This window comes from Diceros bicornis, chromosome 8, assembly GCF_020826845.1.
Source record: "Diceros bicornis minor isolate mBicDic1 chromosome 8, mDicBic1.mat.cur, whole genome shotgun sequence".
Taxonomy (NCBI): domain Eukaryota; kingdom Metazoa; phylum Chordata; class Mammalia; order Perissodactyla; family Rhinocerotidae; genus Diceros; species Diceros bicornis.
In genome coordinates, this window is record NC_080747.1 from 11,945,976 (window position 1) to 11,967,611 (window position 21,636).

General features: G+C 38.6%; 1 protein-coding gene across 1 annotated transcript; it reads left to right on the forward strand.

Moving 5' to 3' along the window:
• The first annotated feature begins 5,816 nt into the window (after nt 1-5,816).
• Nucleotides 5,817-20,048, forward strand: C1QTNF7 (C1q and TNF related 7). Its single transcript, XM_058546372.1, has 3 exons — nt 5,817-5,832; nt 13,147-13,392; nt 19,417-20,048. Exons 2-3 carry the CDS (start codon nt 13,155-13,157, stop codon nt 20,046-20,048), a joined length of 870 nt encoding a protein of 289 aa, XP_058402355.1. The 5' UTR covers nt 5,817-5,832; nt 13,147-13,154.
• The last annotated feature ends 1,588 nt before the right edge of the window (nt 20,049-21,636 follow it).

Genomic DNA, 21,636 nt, shown 5'->3' on the forward strand with positions numbered 1-21,636 from the left:
CAGCTTGACCCATAAAACCCTGCTCATAGCCCTTCAGGGGCTCCTACCACCCCTAGGACAAATACCAGAACCTTCCATTACCAGCAGATCCCTGCCTGGTCCAGGCACATCCTCCCTCCAGGCACATGCTCTCCTTTTCTCCTTTCAAAGACTTTCTTTCAAAATCATCCTTTTCTACCTCAGGGCCTTTGCACATGGCAATTCTCCTACTCCTGTTTCATATTTCAGGTCAGATGTCATTTCTTTAAGCAAGCTCTCTCTGACCCATAGTCTCGACTAGGTTGCCCGGCTAAACACTCACATAACACCCTTTACTTTTCCTTCAGAATCCTCTCCAGAGTTTACTGAATTTATCAAATGATCTTATCCATCCTTAATATGATATAAATAAGAAACAACTTCATTTTGTCCCATCACTTCTTCTAGTCAAATTCTATTGGCTCTTTCTTCCCTGCCCTTTCATGACATCTCAGGAAAATTCCTTAGCTTTCTGATCACTTTCAGTTACATAAACAATCTTATTAGTCAATTGTGACTCATTTTCAGAGATTAAAAATCAAAACTTCAATTTCACGTCCAGAACAAAGCTTGTTCCCTTTCCATGGCTTTAGCTCAGGATATGCTATGCTTTTCCACTCTTCCCCCATCGCCTACCCCTCCTTCCACATTGGGCATATCTAGAGTCAGATCAGAGGGTAGGAGAATTAGAAAAGCGTGGTATATACTCAATGGCTTCTTACTGGCTTCCTTACCCTAGGAGGACTCCCTCCTAGTTCAAGAGGTCCCATCTAGATGGCCCAATCCCAGCTGCTATCCTCAGAACACCCTGCCTCTTGGGAAATGCATATATCCTTGCCTCTCCAACAGCTACCCTTACACTGCTCTCTCTTCTCCAGACAGCCTTCTGCCTTCAGAATTCTCTAGTTTCTGTGATCACATAAGATATCAAACTCCAAGGGTGGAGTCAAGCTCCCCTCCCAACTTGTTTATCACATTTCTCTGATCCCATGATAGCTACAAGGCTTTCAGTTTCACAGCTCAGTTAACATTCCAACCAGAGAACAAGATAAATTGTTTCTTTCTTGCAGGCACCTCTGATATTATCAGTGATCTCTTGGAGTCCTTGCCACTTGGCTTGCCATTCCTACGAGTCATTTCTCCCTTCCTTCCCTCTTAACAAGGGAGAGAAGAGACCCTCAGCACTCCCTTATCAGCTAATAGCTCTCTATCTTGATGGATCTCTTCAACAGTTAATCCTTTTTGAACTTCTAGTTTTCTCACGTGAATTGAAAGTGGGCAGTGGGCAGTGTCAGATCCAGCTGGTTTTTAGCAAGTCTTAAATGGATGTGTGGGCACTGACCCATTATTCTCTGCTTTGGGTCCTCAACTGAAACCCCAAGATGATGGGAAGTTTCAATGAACATCCTGTTAAACATGGTTGTGTTATTTGATGAACGTCTGTCTTCCCTACTGGACTTTTCCTCTGTAAGGGCTCTATATTTGCTCTTCATTGAATACCAAGACCAAGCATTCAGTATCTAGCATATAGCAATAAATATGTGATGATATGACAAATAAAAGTACAGGATGAAAGAGGGAGAAGACCAGATTTGTACCACTGAAACTGGTTTGGAAGGACTAACAGATGGGCCATCATTTGAGCAAGAGTAGATAAGGCAAAGATTCCCAAAGCCTGGATGCCCATCAGAATTACCCACAGAGCTTCTGAAAAATATAAATGCCTAGACCTAATCCATTGGTATGCTGATTCAATAGATCTAGTTGAGAATCAGTGAGCTAAGTTGCGTGAGAGAGATCCAAATAATGTGCTAGGAGAGTTTCAGGGAAGGTAAGGCTGTACCTGGTTGAGAGCATCAGGGAGACTTTCTGGAGAAAGCAATGCATAAGGAGGACAAATGTGAACATATGAAGAAAGAGGCATGGGAAGGACATGGCTAGCAGGGACTTGCAAGCCAAAGGAGATGATATATGCAAGACACTGAGGCCAGAAAGAGGAGATTAGTTTCCTGACAGAATCCAGTGCTATGGAGACAAGGAAGAGGAGTCAGGTGTGCATTCCACCTGACTGCAAGCTGTTTGGATGCAGGAACCTGGTCTTGTAAAGGTAGTAACTCCCTAGGGAGGTATATGGTATACCTGGTTGGGTGGGTCAACTATGGATCAGACTGCCTAAATTCGTCATCTATAAAAGGAGGATGATAAAATTACTCACCTCAAGAGGTTATGGAGAGGATTAACAGAGGTAATGATGTAATGTAATAACTTAACACATAAGTGTTCATTATATTTCAGCTAGAACCTTATTTTTTAAATAATTCTAGTACCTAGCAAAATGGCTTACCTGTATTATGTGCAGAGTCAGGTTAGACCCACTAGCAAGGGCCAATTCTGCACCTATTTTCCCAACTTTGCATTCATTGAAGCTTGGGTTGGCGGCTTGAAATTGGCCATGAGGGGGATATTTACACCAAGGAAATTGACAAGGCTACAAATCCAAACCTTTTTTTGAGAACTGGTTTACCAGCACATTGTTAGATGCTCTGTGAATGTTGATTGAATTGGTCTAGATTGAACTGAATTCAGTTGAAAAGTGAGTTGAGGCTACAGGAAAACAAAAGCACAAGCTGAGAGGAAAAAGTTATCTTCCTTGGAAAGACAGAATTAGACCTTGGCTTTGGCATGAGTGGCAGGTAAACATGGACTTGGATTTTTTACTCTAAACTAATATTCCTTTTAGAATATTTTTCTACCATCATTTTTCACCACTGTCTCTAAAATAAGTGTGAAAATAACTGAGTGAAATAGATACTAACAAGCCTTAGCCACATCTGAGGTCTGAATGCTCAAGGAAACAATTTCAAAGATTTGTTCTCTCTGTGAAGAAGAACAAATCCAGGAAGATATAGATTATAATAAGTTATCTGAAATGAAAAATAATAAAGAAAAAAATCAAGTATTGCAGAACAGAAAAAATACCATGATACCTTAATAATACAAGAAACCTTATCATCAAACCTTAAAGGGAAATTAAAGAGGTTGTGAATGACACAGAAAAAACAAATATGAATACCCATAAATTGTATTAACACTTGGCCAAGTTAAGAGAGAAAAAATAAGAATACATCTATCTCTTTTGGAGGTTAACAAACTCCATTTCTAAGCTTGTTGACAGAGACTGTGCTATTCCAAAGAAGAGTGAATGAGAAAAGCCCATTAAGAAGTCATCACTTGTATATAAATAAACGAGCACATCCAAAGGCTGGGACACCTGAAATTAAGCTTGTAAGGGCTGGGATTTTACTGCAGCCTTTAGAAGAATTCAGTGTAGAGTGTGGGGAGATTCCTTTAAGTCAGATTGTCAGGGTTCTCTTATACGTGACAAGGGTTGCTCTGTGATGTTGTTAGGAGTGAACTAACGAAAGCATTTAGCCTCAACAACCTGCTTTGCTGGTTCAAGTTCAGCTACAGTCATGCCACTTTTTTCTCTCAGTTAGTTGCTAGGATCCCATTTGCTTTTATTAGCAGGTAGACTAGTCAAGATCTAAATTCTTCCCTTCGTGAATAATCTAAGAATTCTAAGGGCTTGCTTGGTTCAAAAGAGGTCATTCCTACTTTCAACCCAGGTAGCAAGTGAAAAGCAAAACCTTGGATTATCCACTCTCCCTGTTGCTTTAGCTACCACCAAATCATGACACTGTCAAACAAAGGCTGTGCACAGTCCAGTAGATGCTTGCCCATTTGTAGAGGATGGTCTTGTTGACCCCAGTATTACCCCCTTACTAAGCTTCAAAATAATGACCCTTTTAATTCACCATCATGTGTTCAACCACTGTCCCCCAAAGGATATCTGCTGTGACAGAATGACTGAAAGCAGACAAACTTTCAGCCTCATTCATATACTGTAAGAAACCAGCCATCCCAAAATCCTTTAGGCCTTTTTGCTCAGATTCTTACTTATCTCCTGGTCAATTCCATTTTGTGATCTACAGCGTCCTTTCTTCACAGCAGGCTTTGGACCAGGCCAGCCCTGTAGTCCATGACTAAGTTCCCTTAACTTGCATCATGGAGAGAAGGAGCTGGATCCTTGGTGTCTTCCTTTCCAGAAGGCCCTGGATGCTTTAAGCAAATAATCTCAACTCTACAGCCAAGGGTCCCTGGAGGATAACCTTCCTCAAGCCACAACCAAGTGCCTTGTTTTATGTACAGCCCTGAAAGTGTCACTTGAGTGACTTCTCTCAATAACAACAGATGTCTCCTTCAGTGTGACTTGTATCTCTACCTGTATGTATATAAGTGGTTGACATCATTTTTTCAAATTTCATCTCATCAGGCACAAGCACTTTGTTAGAGAATATAAAGAACTGAGAAAACCTGGAAATAATCAAGGACAACCATTTTATTTTGAGGATCAGAAAACAAACCCAGGGGCTCTATCTGATTAAGATCCTACTTTAATTTAGCAAAAAACTGTGCCTTGCTTCTATGCTTAAGGCATTTTTTGTGCTACCCTAGCATGACATTCAGATTTTGGACAGCCAACAAATTCAAAAGACCATTTTCCCCAGATGGGAAGGTGGATAGCTAAGGCAAACTACAGCTTATTGGAATGGGGAGCCCACCAATTTTCTTGGTCAAATTTGTGATCAGGGTCCACTTCCCTAATTTTGGAAATATTTCTTCAGCCTAGTGTTCTCAATTGCTTGAGAAGAAGGATGGGGAAAGCAAGATAAAAACATAATTTTCAGTTGCTTAATTTCCATAAATAACGTCATGTATTATATATTGCTGTTGCTAAGCAGACATAAGAAGTGCAGTGTGTATCAGAAGGAAACAAAGAAATTGATTTCATGGACGACGAGTCATCATAGAGTTTGGAGAACGATTCTGCCTCTTGAGTTGTTATGATCAGTTCTCTACAGGAACAAAGACATATTAGTCTACTAAAAATACCCAATCATTTACCCATTCAGCAGAGAACAATGCAAACATCAGTGCAGTACTCATAACTCTCTTTCATTTTGCAACACACAGGATAAGGGGCCATTTTCCCGCTATATTTACCAAGAATAAGGACACCTTTTTTGTTATTCCATGAAACACTACCCAATATCCAGAATCTGAAGATTCTACCTTAAAAATTCTCAAATAGGAAATGATTCTTTTCTCTAAGTTAACAACTAATTTCCATTCAGTGAGTAATTTTTTTCCTGAAACATCCACTCAGTGGAAAACAAACGAAGAGGGAAAAAATTAAGTAAACAAATCTGAAAAAGAGGCCACGGCACACAGAGATGGAGGCTCCTCTCAACTTAACAGTCAAAGAAAGCAGGCGCTAAGGTTTATATCTCAAACAAAACCATAATTTTGACTGGCCCCTGATTGAGCCTCACCCAGTGAATGACTTCCAGGGCCTCTGGCTCTTTGGGACTAAAGGAGAAAACTATTTTTAGCACAACTATTTGGAAACCTCTGAGAACTTGGATCTGTTTTTCTGTCTGGTACCAAAGCAAGTTTCTCGCTGAGCTCTCATGAAACATCCTCAGTCTCTTGTGGATTTAGAATCCTGGAGCAACCCACCAACCCAGAGCAAGGTATGGTGTTTACTCTTTTTTAGCATTTTGGCAAATGTAGATACAATGGCCTGTTTCATTACGGTAGCTTTTGAGTTTGTTAAACAGATGGCTCTGTAAGAAAAATCCATGAAACTGAAGATCTGGATTCAAATCTCTGGTCTGACACTAGCTTTGTGGCCATAGACAAGTTACACGACTTCTCTGGACATTGGTTCCCTGTCCAACCTACCACAAAAGGGTCATTGGAAAGATGATATGAACATAACATTGCTCTGTAGACTATAAAATGTTTGACAATGTCAGTATTTATTACTGTTGTGCCATCATAGCACTTGACATAAAGCAGCCAAAGCTTTATAAATCATGAAGTTTTGGTAAAAATAAATATTCATGAATAAATATTTTTCTTTGTTCAACCTTTGTTGAGCCTCTACTGTAGACCAGTCTTTGTCCTAAATATTGGTGGTACAGAGTTTATGTATTGGTGGGAAAAAAGCAAGTAAATAGATAGTCATAACACAATGTGGTTGTGTGGTCTTGCAGGCTGAGTAGTGACAGGAGAAGGGAAGGTATTTCATGGCCAACAGGAGAAGCAGTTATGAGGAGGAAAATTGGAGCCCCAGAGGCAGAGCTAAGGAACCACAAAACAAAAGGAATGGGATGTGAACACCTAAGGTCCCCATCCTGTCTCGCTCACGGTGCCACTCCCAGTGCAGCTAGAGAAGGACAGAGCCTGCTATTGTGAAATCTCTTCCTCTGCAGGCCAAGGATATGTCTCGTTTTGGCTGCCCCGGTCACCTATCCTCTTCCTAATGATTTCCAGGCAAAACACATGTTCAACTTGAATTAATAATCAAGTCCAGCCCTTTGTCATGAACTAATGCTACAGTTTCCCTCACATGATGTAGGGGAAAACTCAAGAAGTCACTTCAGATCCTGCCTGTGCCATTTTTATGGCTGCATGAACGAGAGCCATCAGAGTCTCAATTGTCTTGTTTGTAAAGTGAAGATAATAGTACCTACTTCATAAAAGAGGTGTGGAGATTAAGTAAAGATGTCTTTAAAACACCCAGCACAGTAATAAATACTAGCATGTTCCCTCCATCCCAATTCATCTTTTATTTTTTTAACTTTTTTTATTGTGGTAAAATATGTTATGGTATACATAACATAACAGTTACCATTTTTAAGTATACAGTTCTGTGACATTAGTACATTCACACTGTTATACACCCATCACACCACCATCCAACTCCAGACCTTTTTCACTTTCCCCAACTGAAACTCTATATTCATTAAACACCAACACCTCATTCTTTCCTTCCCCCAGCCCCTGGCAACCATCACTCTATTTTCTGTTTCTAAAATTTTGACTAGTCTAGATACATCACATTGTAGAACCAGACAATATTTGTCTTTATGTGACTGGCTTATTTCACTTAGCACAAAGTCTTCAAGATTCATCCATGTTGTAGTATGTGTCAAAATTTCCTTCCTTTTTAAGGTTGAATAATATTCCATTGTATGTATACACCATATTTTGTTTATCCATTCATCTGTTGATGGACACTTAGGTTGCTTCCACATTTTGGCTGTTGTGAATAATGCTGCAATGAACATGGGTGTACAAATATCTGTTCAAGTCCATGCCTTTACTTCTTTTGGGTATATGCTCAGAAGTGGAATTGCTGGATCATATGATAATTCTATATTAAATTTTTTGAGGAATCACCATACTGTTTTGCACAGCACCTACATCATTTTATATTTTTACTAACTATATTTTTAATTTTTTCCAGCTTTATTGAGATATAATTGACATATAACATTGTGTAAGTTTAAGGTGTACAATGTGAGGATTTAATACACATATGTATCACAAAATGATAACCACAATAAGATTAGTTAACACATCCATCACCTCACATAATTATCTTTTTTTGTGTAGTGAGAACATTTAAGATCTACCCTCTTAGCAACTTTCAAGTATATAATATAGTATTGTTAATTATAGACACCATGCTATACATTAGATCCCCAAAACTTATTCATCTTATAACTGGAAGTTTATATCCTTTGACCTACATCTCCCCATTTCCCCCACCCCCAGCCTCTGCTAACCACAATTCTACTCTCTGTTTCTATGAGTTTGGCATTTTAGATTCCCTATATTTGTGAGATTCGTCTTTCTCCGTCTGACTTATTTCACTTAGCATAATGCCCTCAGGGTTTAGCCATGTTGTCACAAATGGCAGGATTTCCTTCTTTTTTATGGTGCAATAATATTCCATTGTATATATGTATCACATTTTCTTCATTCATTCATCTGTTGATGGACATTTAAGTTGCTTCCACGTCTTGCTATTGTGAATAATGTTGCAATATACACAGGGGTGCAGATATCTCTTTGAGGTAGTGATTTTATTTCCTTTGGATGTATATTCAGAAGTTGGATTGCTGGATCATACAGTAGTTCTAGTTTTAATTTCTTGAGGGAACTCCATACTGTTTTCCATAGTCACTGTATAAATTTACATTCCTACCAAGAGTGCACAGGGTTCCCTTTTCTCCACACCCTCACCAACACTAGTTATTTCTCATCTTTTTGATAATAGCCATTCTAATAGGTGTGAGGTGATATCTCATTGTGGTTTTGATTTGCATTTCCCTAATGATTAATGACGTTGAGCACCTTTTCATGTACCTGATGGTTATTTGTATATCTTCTTTGGAAAAATGTCTATTCAGATCCTTTGCCCATTTTTAATTGGATGACTTGTTTTTTGCTATTGAGTTGTATGAGTTCCATATATATTTTGGATATTAACCCCTTATCAAATATATGGTTTGCAAATGTTTTCTCCCATTTCATAGGTTGCCTTTTCATTTTATTGATCATTTCTTTTGCTGTGCAGAAGCTTTTTAGTTTGATGTAGTCCCATTTGTTTATTTTTGCTTTTGTTGCTTGTGCTTTTGTGTCATATCCAAAAAGTTGTTGCAAGACCAATGTCAAGGAGCCTGTTCTCTATGTTTTAGTTTAGAGATTTAATGGTTTCAGCTCTTACATTTAAGTCTTTAATCCATTTTAAGTTATATTTTTTGAGTGGTATAAGATAGGGGTCCAGTTTACTTCTTTTACCTGTGAATATCCAGTTTCCCAACACCATTTATTGAAGAGACTACCCTTTCCATGTTCAATATTCTTAGCTCCCTTGTCAAATATTAGTTGACCATATATGAATGGGTTTATTTTACTTTTAAAATAAAGAAAAAACATGCTATTTACAAAGGGATCTTAATGTGTAGACATATTTTCTAGGAGTTCAGTCTTTGCAGTGATTTATTCAGTATTTCTCCAAGTGTTTTCCATGGTTAGTTTAGCAAAAACAAAGGGTGCTGTGACAAAAAAAATTTACAAAACAATATATAATACATTCCTGTCTTACAGACTCAACATAAACATTGACATGAAGGCTCTGAAATCTACAGTACCACAAAGTAATTTTTTTAATATGTGTTTTAAAACTAAAGATCTATTACTTTGTAATTCTTACAGAAAAATTGGATACATCGTCATTTACAATTAACATCCGGGACCAATGTGTTCAAGATTAACAGTAGAGCTTTGATTTTCTGACTCCAAAGGAGCACAATGAAGGAAAAAATACATTTTAGCACATATTCTACATAAATTTGCATCACTCAGAGCAATCCTTCAAAGCATTTTGTATAAGGAGTGACTGCTAATATGTAAGAGGTTTCTTTTCGTAGTTTTGAAAATGTTCTAAAATTAGATCATGGTGTACACTGAGTTGTATATTTTAAATTGGTCAACTTTATGCTGTGTAAATTAAATCTCAATAAAGCTGTAAGAAAATATAATGTTTATAAAGCCATGACCCACATAGTTCCATCCCAGCCAAAATAACCAAACTTACAAACCAGTGGGGCAGGGAGTGAAGGATGAATTATTCAATACAAGGTGTTGAAAATATCAAGTTGAATCTCCACCTCAAACTTTTTACCAAAATAAATTCTAATGGGTCAAATTTTAAGTGTGAAAAAATGAAACAATAAAAGAACTGAAAAAAAATTGGGATGATTCCTTTTATTATCTTGAAGTGGGGAAAGCCTTTTAAACACAATAAATTGAACCTCAAAAAATGTTTTCATGATAATAATATTTTTAAAATACATGAAAAAAGTGAAAAAACAAACTAGGAAAAGTTATTTGTTGCTCATGTCATAAACCATGTGCAAAGAATATATATATGTGGGTATATACACATATACCCATACATATAGATAGATATTCACTGCACTATTGTTTATAATAGCACAAGAATGAAATATCCCAAATATCCATCAATAGGAGACTGGTTAAATATAACACATACATATGATGACTACTCTATAGCCACTAAAAAAAATGATGCAGCTCCATATATACTGATATAGGAAGATCACCAAGCTAAGTGAAAAAGCAAGATGCAGAAAGCTGCATACAATGTGCCAACATGGGGAAGGAGGATGCACAAGACACTAGCACCAGGGATTGCCTCTCAAGTGGGAAACTGGATGTCTGAAAGGCTGGGAGGAAAGAAAAGAAGTTTACTTTCCATTGCATACTCTTTTTTTTTCATTTTATGAATGTGCGTGTTCTATCTGTACAAAAAATAAACATTTAAATTATTTTTTAAAACTCTAGACTATGAAAAATTAAAACAACTCAAGTCTTCTAATAGTATTTCCCAAACACTGCAAAACGGACCCATAGACATCAGGAATATTTCTTTAAATCCTCTCTTTCCCTTGTAATCGTCTCATATTCCATAATTTCTGTCTAGTTTTTTTTCCATAAACACATACCTCCCTCAAAATATCTTCTGCTCTGCCCCTAGCCTGAGTCTTTTGTGGCAAGCACTGTTCTAGGTGGTTGGAGACATCAGTGACCAAGACAAAGATCTCTGCCATCATGGAGCTTACATTCTGTCACATGGAGATACACAATATTTAAAAAAGCATAATAAAGATAAGAATAAATCTAGTGAGTTAGAGGGTGATGAGTACAATGGAGAACAGAAGAAAATAGAGCAGAATGAGGGATGGTCAGGAAGCAGAAGAAAGTGGATTGCAATGTTATTAAATAAGGTGGTAAGAGTAGGCTTCAATGAGAGGGCGCTATTTGAGCAAAGTCTTAAAAGAGATGAGAAAGGGAGACACATAGAAATCTTGGGGAAAAGAATTTTAGACAGAGGGAAGAGTGTGAAGTGTGAAGGCCCTAAGGCAGAGCATTCCTAGTGTCTTTTGAGGAACACCAAGAAATCTAATGCGACCAGAGCTGAGAAAGTGTGGAGGAGAATAGCAGAAGATGAAGTCGGGGAAGTAAAGAGGATGGCTGCCCCATCAATAGGGCCTTGTAGACCCTGTACCACAGGCCTTTGACTTTTAAGTGAAATGGAAACCCACCACAGGGGAATGCCACAGCAGTTTCCCATTATGATCCACACTCCCTTGTTACGCTGATGAACTGGGTCGCAAAATTCAACTGGCCACTCACCACCATGCCATCATCATTCATCAGCCACCACAACACATTGTTCCTCAATTCTGATGAGGATTGTTAATGGAAAATCATTTTGAATGCCCTTCAAAAAATTCTACCTGAGGATGCTTCCAACATTTAGACTACTGTACAGACAATATTCTAATGCATTTGTCAATGAAGGGCAAACCATTTGTTCAATGAATGCATCTGCTTCAGTTGTTTTAATTTATTCCTTCTTGGAGCCCCTTTGTGCCTGACTAGTGAAAATATTAATATCCTTTCTTCCAAGCATATCTTTAAAATTTTTGCTTCCTCTGTCCACCATAACCTAGATCCTTACCACAGGCTCCTTCACAGACTGATCCCCGACTATTGGCGTGTTTGTGTTTCCAGCGTCTCCATCACAGGGTCTGAGATGCCATCGCCCAGCGCTCCTTCTCTCCAGATAGTTTCAAGTCTCTCCTAGAATCAACTCCTGCATCTCATATCGTGTCTAGTTAAAAGGCTTCTTATGAGTTTCTTCTATGAACATGTTCTCCTTTTTCAAATTCTTCCTCAAAGCTTCTTCTAATCAGTATTTACAAGGGAGAACAATGAGCAATTTAATCATTACATCTTGTTTTAACTGTGGCAGGGGGATGGATAGAATGTTCTTTCCATTTTCTTTCATCTGAGGTGCTTTGGAAGGTCTGGGATCTTTATCAGATCCAGTGGGCTTTTCAGAAAAGGCCTTGATCCCAGTTGAGCAATAGGATCAGTAATTTTGAATTTGTGCTGTGTTACAAGTCAAGCAGACAGAGCATTGTAAGAATGTTCTCCTTAATTTTTGGGGGGACGGGGGTGTGGTGAGGGGCACTGGTAACACGAAGATTTGGTCAAGGACACAGAGCTTATATTTGGATAAGTTGCTTCAGTTTTTCTAACGAGATTTCTAGGAATCAGACTTATTTCAAACCACAAGCGAACACTGTGTTTTTCTGTTTGTCATTCCTATGTTCTGGCAAATTTCTAGGTCTAATTCCAAGATGTTGCAATTTCCCCATGGGTACTGTAAAAGTGGTACAGTGTGCCTGGTTAATCTTCTGATGTGGCTGTCAAAAAAAAACAAAGAAACTCCATCTAACTGCTTTTCTCATATTTTGTGATCATTTCCTTTGGGTAAGTATATGCCAGGCATATACATCAAGCATTGTACAGATTTCATATTAAAGAATAGGTCCAACTATCCTCAAACTACTCATTTACACCACCCCAGAACCACGTGTATACATTCTCCCATCCAAGAAGCTGCTAATCCCAAGGACCATTTAGCCTAGAAAATAAGGTATCCTCAGCCTACACTGCCCACCCCTCAGCTTATACGCCAAGCGCCATGTTAATAAATTATCCATCATTCTCAGCTGCCAGGCTTTGTGGCGAGAAAACCCAAGTCCTATTAGATGAAGAGACCTGTTGTCCGCTTCACTCAGAGCACATGGCACCACGTATGGTTTAATTTCACTCTACTCTTTAGTTGAGCCCCAGTGCTAATGGCTTAATGGGACACCACAGCATCGTAACCTGCCGATTTTAAATTAAAGTTTGAGACCCACCCCCCGCCCCGGGACATGAACAGTACTCCAATTAACACTAATTGGCATTATCGTGATTATCAAATGAAAAATACGGTTTTCCTGAAAATGACACTTCCTTTCTCACGCTTTAAAAAGCCAGTAAATTCTAAGGAAACGACCATGGATGCCTGCAAAGATTAAATATAAGGATGTCTAGCATGGTGTTTATATTGGCGAAAAACTGGAAACAAATGTGTCTAATGGGGAATTGTGTACATAAAGGGTAATAGAGATTAATGCAACAATATTTTTAATGTTATGAACAGGGTTTTTACATATGCGCGGGGAGGCGAGCACTGGAGTGAATTGCTGCAAATGCCCATTCTTGTGTTCCATTATGCCAAAGCCCCACCTGAAAGTGTGCATTTATGTCCGTGTGTTTCTCTTCCAGACCCAAAGATGTTTGTCTTGCTCTATGTTACAAGTTTTGCCATTTGTGCAAGTGGACAACCTCGGGGTAATCAGTTCAAAGGAGAGAGCTACTCCCCAAGATATATCTGCAGCATTCCTGGCTTACCTGGACCTCCAGGCCCCCCTGGAGCAAATGGTTCCCCTGGGCCCCATGGTCGGATCGGCCTTCCAGGACGAGATGGTAGAGACGGCAGGAAAGGAGAGAAAGGTGACAAGGGGGCTGCAGGTAATGAATGAAGTTCCATGACACACCCTTGACACACCCTTCTTTCACCCTCACCTGAAAACTACTCCCTTGCTTTGTTGCTTTTTCTAATGGGAATTGCTCCTTAAATCCTTTCTCTACTTCATCTTCATCAGTCATAACAATTTATTGCACCCTTACTATGCTTCAGAATCTGCTCTAAACTCTCTGTCTGCATTCTTATTTCATTGTAATGACAACTCTTTCAGGTGGATGTTATCACATTTTATAGATGAGGACACAGAGCAATAGCATGGTGAAATGAATTACTGGAGATGGACATGCACTGCTGATGATGGGCAGTGCTGAAAGCAAACATCCGTTGCCCATGACCACTGGGCTGTCACAGCTGCAGGCAGTGTCTGGATGTACCAGGGCGTGGATGGATAGACAGACAGATGGACAGGAGAGGAGATGGGCAGATGAAGCAGAGGCAGAAATTAGGAGCCAAAAGCACATCCTGCTCTGCACTAATATCCTGAGCAAAGACACATAAAGGGCGTCTAGATTTTATTTTCCACAGAGGAAATTACTACAGTACTATATAGCCCCCATCTCCTAGCTCATCTCTTTCACACCTGTCCTGTAACAGCTAAAGAGTAGATTTCTTATAGCTCTTTACAGAAACACAATTATTCCCAGTCCTTCAGTAATTTTCACTTTTTTCCCCACAAATAAATTGGTCCAGGAAGCTTGCCAGATTCTGCAATCCTTCAGGGTAAACCGAATTGAAATTCTAGAGAGGCTGTGTTCACTCTAAAAGAGGAAGCGATTTGGAATCAATCTTTGAAAACAAGTTTCCGAGTATAAAAGTTGGTACAGAAGATAAGAAGAAGCAAATCAACAGATCTTAGAAATATGTGTCTATCTAGTTATCACTCCTGATTTACCGGTGTTATGTGAAATAATATCATACTACATATCCAAATTATTGGATGATAATTCACTTCTGAGTTTATCATGCAGAAAATATTTGGCATATCAGTAGCTACCAAATCTATGAATGTTGTTGTATATTAGATAAGGAATCTTTAGGTAAAGGTTCAACCTCAGGTAACGGACGTTTAATTTGGAGCTTAAATCTTATCTTAACACAAATGAACACAACTTACTACTGTGTCATGATCATAAATATCGTCGAAATCCTGTAATAACGCCAGGATTATAGTTAGATATTACTGGCTGTGTTTGGTTTGCTGTGTCTGGAAGCAATAATGTAGTGGTTACACAAACATGCACTGGAGTCAGACGCAGGCTCAAATCTTGGCTCCTTCAGTTACTGACTTAGTATCCTTGGGCAAATAGCCTCTTTGAGGCTCAGTTTCCTCATTTGTAAATTGGGGCCAGTAAGGGTGATTGTGAAGATTAAGGACAATAATACATGTAAAACACTCAATAGAATAATTGCCACGTGGTAAGCATTCAGCAAATATTAACTACTATTTCTTATTACATTGTAACCTGAAAATATGGGTCATAGCTAACTTCGTGAATATCGAAAGCCACATGGTAAACTACAAATGAGTGATCTGTTTCATGAGGTAGTTCTAGTGTTACTTAAAGATATGGATATGGATATGCATTCAGATTAAACCAAATGTTCATAATTGCTACAAATCTAACCATATATAAGGCCAGATATACCCCCATATTCATCAATCCATTCAGTCTTCTATCCATCCATGCATTATTCACTCAACAAGCTTTTTGTGCACCTGTTACTATCCAGTATTGTTCTAGACCACTGTTTCTCAACCTCCACCCTAATGACATTTTGGGATAAATAATTATTTACTCTGGGATGGCTATCCTATGCACTGTAGGACATTTAGTAGCATCCCACTAGACGCCAGTGTCACCCCCCACCAACTATAACAACCAAAAATGTCTCCAGACATTGCCAACTCTCCCTTGGTGGGCAGTGCAAAATTGCCCTGGGCTAAGAACACTGTTCTAGACACAGAGAACACAAACATGAATAAGACACTGCCCTTGCCTTGATAAGCAAACATTTGGGTGTGGGGGGCTAATACGGAAACACGTAATTACGATGTCATCATCATCATCATCATCATAACCATTTATTAAGAACATACTATGTGTCAGGAATTTTACATTTAGTACTCAATATCCACCAAAACCCTATTAGCAATAATTATAATTAACAATGATAATAATGTTGCAAATGAAAAAAATTAGACTCAAAAATGAAATGACTTTCCCAATCTGAGATTAGTTAAATCCAGTATACACATATACACACGTAAGGATATATAACAGTTAAGAAAAGTAAGAATGCTTTTGTAATCAATGAAGAGAAGCACACCTCAGTTACAAACAGTAAGAAGAGAGCCCTCGGGCTTTGAGAATGAGCTTTTAATGTGGCTTGAATTGGACACATGGCTGGGAGCTTCCGCTCCCTGTTTCCACTTTAGTGACACCACAAATGTCATCTCATGCCCACCACATCCACCCCAACGAAGTGCAGGCAAAATCAGGTATAGTTTTTATCCAACTTCCCTGCCCTAAATTACAAATATAGAGTTTATTATACTGAATTTAAAATTTTCTGTAAAAATATGTGGCTCCCTCCCTGGTCTATAGCAATTACTGCTGTAGCATTTTATTAACATTTAGTTTAATCTAAATGTACATCCATATAAATATCTTCAAATAACACTAGAACCACCTGATGAAACAGATCACTCATTCTAGTTTATTACGTAGCTTTCACTATTCATAAACTTAGTTATAAGTAATAACAGCTAACTTGATGGTGGGGCAGGTGTCGTTTTTGTCAATGTCCCACTCAGCCCTTAGCACAATGCCTGGCATATACTGGATGATCAATCAATATTAGATGGTTTAGATGGATGCATACATGTACGTACACATAAATCCATGGATGGAGAGATGGATGGGTGGATGGACGGACGGATGGATGGATGGATGGATGGATGGATGGATGGATGGAAGGAAGGAAGAAATGGCATTGAAGAAGAAATCTTTGTAAGCCCATTTCATGGAGAACTAAGAAGAAATCCTTTCTCTCCAAGCATCACTACCTAAGCATAGCCTAACTCTTATTCCATAATTCTCCTCTCTATCCAAGTATGTCTCTGACTAAACAGAGAGAGGGAGAATGATTTTCCATTCTTCATTAGTTGGCCCTTAGCATAGGGCAAATCCTTCATGCAAACAGGAAGAATTACTGTAAATTGTTACAGCTAGTCCCTGATTATCTACCTCCCAGCAGTTCAGAATATCCAATAGCTATAGAAAATCCAAATGTTGAGATTGTAAAGATCTTTTCATGGCTAGCATTGTGAAATGGCGTCTTAGTATTTATAGTTTTGTCTCAAAGACTTTACAAGAGGATGAGACCTCAAGCAATCTAGGCCAATACCTTCATTTCAAGAACTGGGAAACCAAAATCCTTCAGATTCACCTAACTAAACCATCGCTGAACTAGGATTTTATCCCTGGTTTGCTGAGTCATTGTTTATTGCTTTTCCCACTAGGTTTGGAGTGGATTTAAATCCAACTTCTTGATATTATAAATGGAGCATTTGAAACACAGACAAGAAGTGACTTGCACAAAGTCATAGAGGCAGGAGGATTTCAGTACATAATGAAATTTAATGGTCGAAATTGTTGCTAATGCCAAAATGTTTTTTTATTGATGCATTAAAGGTCACTGATGAAGACAGCAAAAGTTAAGCTCCTATTGAAGATAAAATAACAATTTAGAAGCTGTAGTCCTTGATTCAAAAGCAGCCATCAGAAACGATGAAATCCAGCCATTTGTGACAACATGGATGGACATTGAGGGTATAATGCAAAGTGAAATAAGTCAGAGGGAGAAGGTCAAATACCACATGATTTCCTTCATTAAGCAGTAGATAATAACAACAATAAACAAACACATAGGGACAGAGATTGGATTGGTGGTTACCAGAGGAGAAGGGGGGAGGGAGGTGGGTGAAAGGGTTAGTTCGGTACGTGTGTGGTGATGGGTTGTAATTAGTATTTTGGTGGTGAACATGATGTAATCTATGCAGAAATAGAAGTATAATGATGTACACCTGAAATTTTTACAATGTTATAAACCAATGTTACTGCAATAAACAAAAAATTTAAAAAAAAAAGTTAATTGAACAGTAAAATAGCATTCATGTTCCATTTTCACCAAAAAGAAATAGACATTGAAAGATCAGACTATTATGGCCTTATTTCAAGAAGTAAATACCAGAGTGTATTCTGGCTGGGCCTGGTAGAATTTCAATTTAACACAAAAGCCATCTAAAGCTAGAAGACAGTTCTGTGATCAGTAATAATGCTGATCCTCCTCACCAAAAAAGGATTGCGTTCATCATTAGCATCTCTGTGCATCATAAATTGTTAAACAGCCTCTTTCCAAAATTATTAAAACAAAATACTTGACGTTTTAAGGGTAGAGCTTTAATTCTCCTCAAATTTACATTATCCAGGGCACTTCATTGCTAAATTTGCCAAACAACTGAAAAATGATCAAACTCATACATTGATGTGTGTGTCATATTCAAATAAATGATATTAAAGCACTATCAAGATGAAAAGGCTTAGCTTAATAAAAGTTCCTGAGACAAATATATAGTTGAGTGAAAGTGTAAAATATATCCGCAATATATTTTCCCTGACTACAAAAGTGCATTACAAATTACCAATAATTTGGATACTTTTCGAGAAAGTATTATTATGCAAACATTATTTGTGGAATGGATTCAGCCCTAAAATTGAATGACATTTTTTTATGCTATTAAGTCATTGCTGTTACATATGCAATTGAAACATTAAATAGATGTTGCTTATCACTTTCAACCCATAATCACAATTTCTCTGCATTTAGCCTATGGTTGATCTGCAGATATAAAGATTTGGACAAACAGAAATATTTCTCTATGGTGATTTTGAATTTGTTGAAATCCTCTCACAGCTATTATGTCTTTTCTATATGTAAGGAGACCCAGAGAAATTAAGAGACTTGCCTAAAATGATACAACCATTTAGCTGCAGAGCCAAACAGAATTTAGGATCTTGATCCTAAATTGAGCCCCAAAGGTCAGAACCATTTTGATGACGAGGAGGCATTATTAGGTTAAAACTTGGATTGTAGTCCTAGCCTTGCCACAGAAGCAAGTTTCTTCACCTTTCCAGGACTCAGTTTTCTCCTCCAAAAAAGAGCTACTGCACAGTAGTGGCAATCACAGTTGTTTGGCTATTGTAGCATATCAAGCCCTCACTATGTGCCAGGTGCATTTATAATTTATACTCTAGCCACTGCCCTGGGAGATGTCCCACTCCAGGCAGGCATAAGTTCAGATCGCAGCTCCATCACTCACTAGGTCTGTTTCCTTAAGCAAACTAACTTCTCCACAGCTCAGTTTCCTCATCTACAATGGAAGTAATAATAATTGCTTGTTCCTAAAGATGTTGCAAGACTTAAAGAAGATAATGCATATAAATAAGGCACTATCCCTGGTGCACAGTAAATGTTCAATAAATATGAGCTAATCTAATTTTGATTACTTATTTTATTATCATTACTAACAGAAGTACAATGAAGAATGAGACTAAATAGCCTCTAAGGATTCGTCTGGTTCTGTCTGTGCCTATAACCCCACTCTGGGAAATAGTATCATCATTGAATTCCTCCTGTAGTGATGAGTGTCTGTATATGACTAATTTAGTGGCAGATGATCATCATCAAAATGAGTTACTCATTTGAAACGAATCAGGATTTAAATTATTTCTCACATACTCAGAAAAATTTTCTTGAAATTCTGATGAAAATTTTCTATTTCCATTTTAGTGCATCAGTGACTTTTTAAAAGATTCATTATTTAGTAGTATACTGTTGAAAGTTGACAGAAAAGACAAATTTAGGGTGTGCTGGGACTATGTGGGCATGCTGTTTGTGACTCTACATAGAGGAACTATTAATCAAACTATAAACTCTTTTTAAAGGTTTGAGAGGTAAGACTGGACCACTGGGCCTTGCTGGAGAAAAAGGGGACCAAGGAGAGACTGGGAAGAAAGGTCTCATGGGACCAGAGGGAGAAAAAGGAGAAGTAGGTCCAGTTGGGCCTCCTGGACCAAAGGGAGACAGAGGAGAGCAAGGGGACCCAGGGCTGCCTGGAGTTTGTAAATGTGGAAGCATCGTGCTCAAATCTGCCTTTTCTGTTGGCATCACAACGAGCTACCCAGAAGAAAGGCTACCAATTATATTTAACAAGGTCCTCTTCAATGAGGGAGAGCACTACAACCCTGCAACGGGGAAGTTCATCTGTGCTTTCCCAGGGATCTATTACTTTTCTTATGATATCACATTGGCGAATAAGCATCTGGCAATTGGGCTGGTACATAATGGGCAGTACCGGATAAAGACCTTCGACGCCAATACAGGGAACCATGACGTGGCTTCAGGTTCCACAGTCATCTATCTGCAGCCAGAAGATGAGGTCTGGCTGGAGATCTTCTTCACTGACCAGAACGGCCTCTTCTCAGACCCAGGTTGGGCAGACAGCTTGTTCTCTGGATTTCTTCTGTACGTTGACACAGATTATCTAGATTCCATATCAGAAGACGATGAGCTGTGATCAGGACTGTTGACCTGAATGTTTTGAGATCCTTGTGGCAGACACTTGGATTTAATCTAGGGCCCTGGAAGTTAGAATAAGCAGAAGCGAGATCCAGGGAGACTCCCACTCAGATTCCAGAGCATTTACAAACAGTTCTAGCAGAATCTATTAAAACAAGATGAACCACCAAATGGTTGAAACCACACCAAAACGAATTATATAAAACAATAACCCCAGATATGAATTCTCTTGAATGCAATGTTCATAAATATTTAACAAATTAAAGAAAATGTTAACAAATTTACCATTAAATTCCCTGAGTAATAAAAGCAGCTGGCAATGATATTGTCTCATTAAATCTTCATAAAATTACATTTTTGCCTGTTATTTAAGAGAATCATAATGTCCCAAAGTCTTTGACAATTCTCAAAAGGCTATAGTAAGTCAAAAACCAAAAGTAAGAGATGCTGAGTAATTTTGAGCAAACTAACGTGAAGTGATATTTTTATGTTTTACTATTCATCCCTTCATGATTGTATATATTCACTCAACTCTTTAATGAACCTGTGTGAACCAGATACTATGATGCTGGGTCAGATTTAACGAGTTAAGACAAAATCCCTATCTTCATACAGGCTAGGGTGTGATGAGCATACTATCACAATTCAGTGTGATAAGCACCATGGCAAATAGATTGACTCAATGCTGGAGGCACACAGGACCTGCCATTCCTGGGGGTGGGGGCCAGCGAAGGTTTTACATGTGAAAGAGTATTAGGCGTGCTAAGTTGTGTGTGTTTCAGTAGGTGGGAAGGATGCAAAGGAAACGAGGAATTCAGCAGCTGCGTTCTCCCCATCCCATCCTCAAAACACCATTGGTATTTGCAATCAGGAAGGGGTGAAAAACCTAGAGACAGAGGATGCCTGGGAGAGGTAATAGAAATGAAGAGAAACAAGTTACTGAGACCAGCCAGTAGGTTATTCTCCTAAATCCTTTAGTGTGATAGTTTCCCAGGACAGATATTTGTCCTCTTAGCTTTCTCACAGATAAGAACACCGCTTTACATTGTAGTAAGACATTGTATCTCATGGATTTCCTAGGTATTGAATTCAAATAAAGCAAAGCATATGTCTACTGATTTATGAGTGAGCTCACGGGAGGAATGAAGAGGAGGAGCAGGGAGAGAGACCAAGTGACCGAGCAAACTGATGTCCCTCCAAGTCTCGCACATCCCTTAGACCCGCTCCTCTTAGTGTCGGCATCTTGCTCCCCACCGAACTGTAATTCCTCCGGTAATCTCACCAATAATTCTCTCATCTGCCCCTCTCTTGGCTGATAGTAATAGTATTCCCTTATTCTCTCCCTTTGGTATCTTCTAATCCTCCTTATATGCATTCCTTTCTCTGCTCATTCATTTAATAAATATTTCTTAATGCCTCCTATGTGTGAATCACCACACTGGATTCTGTGAAGGTGGATGAACACCAAGATGAACATGGCACAGCCCCTGCCATCAAATCTCTAAGGATACAAGAAAGGAAATGACACACACACACACAAAATACCTATAATTCTGGAAATGAACATGCTAAAATATGCTGAGTGC

Bases quoted from the DNA above. Each gene is read 5' to 3' on its own strand.
- C1QTNF7 (XM_058546372.1), top strand. From the start codon at position 13,155: ATGTTTGTCTTGCTCTATGTTACAAGTTTTGCCATTTGTGCAAGTGGA. The intron at 13,393-19,416 runs GTAATGAATGAA...CTCTTTTTAAAG, and splicing joins AGGTGACAAGGGGGCTGCAG to GTTTGAGAGGTAAGACTGGA.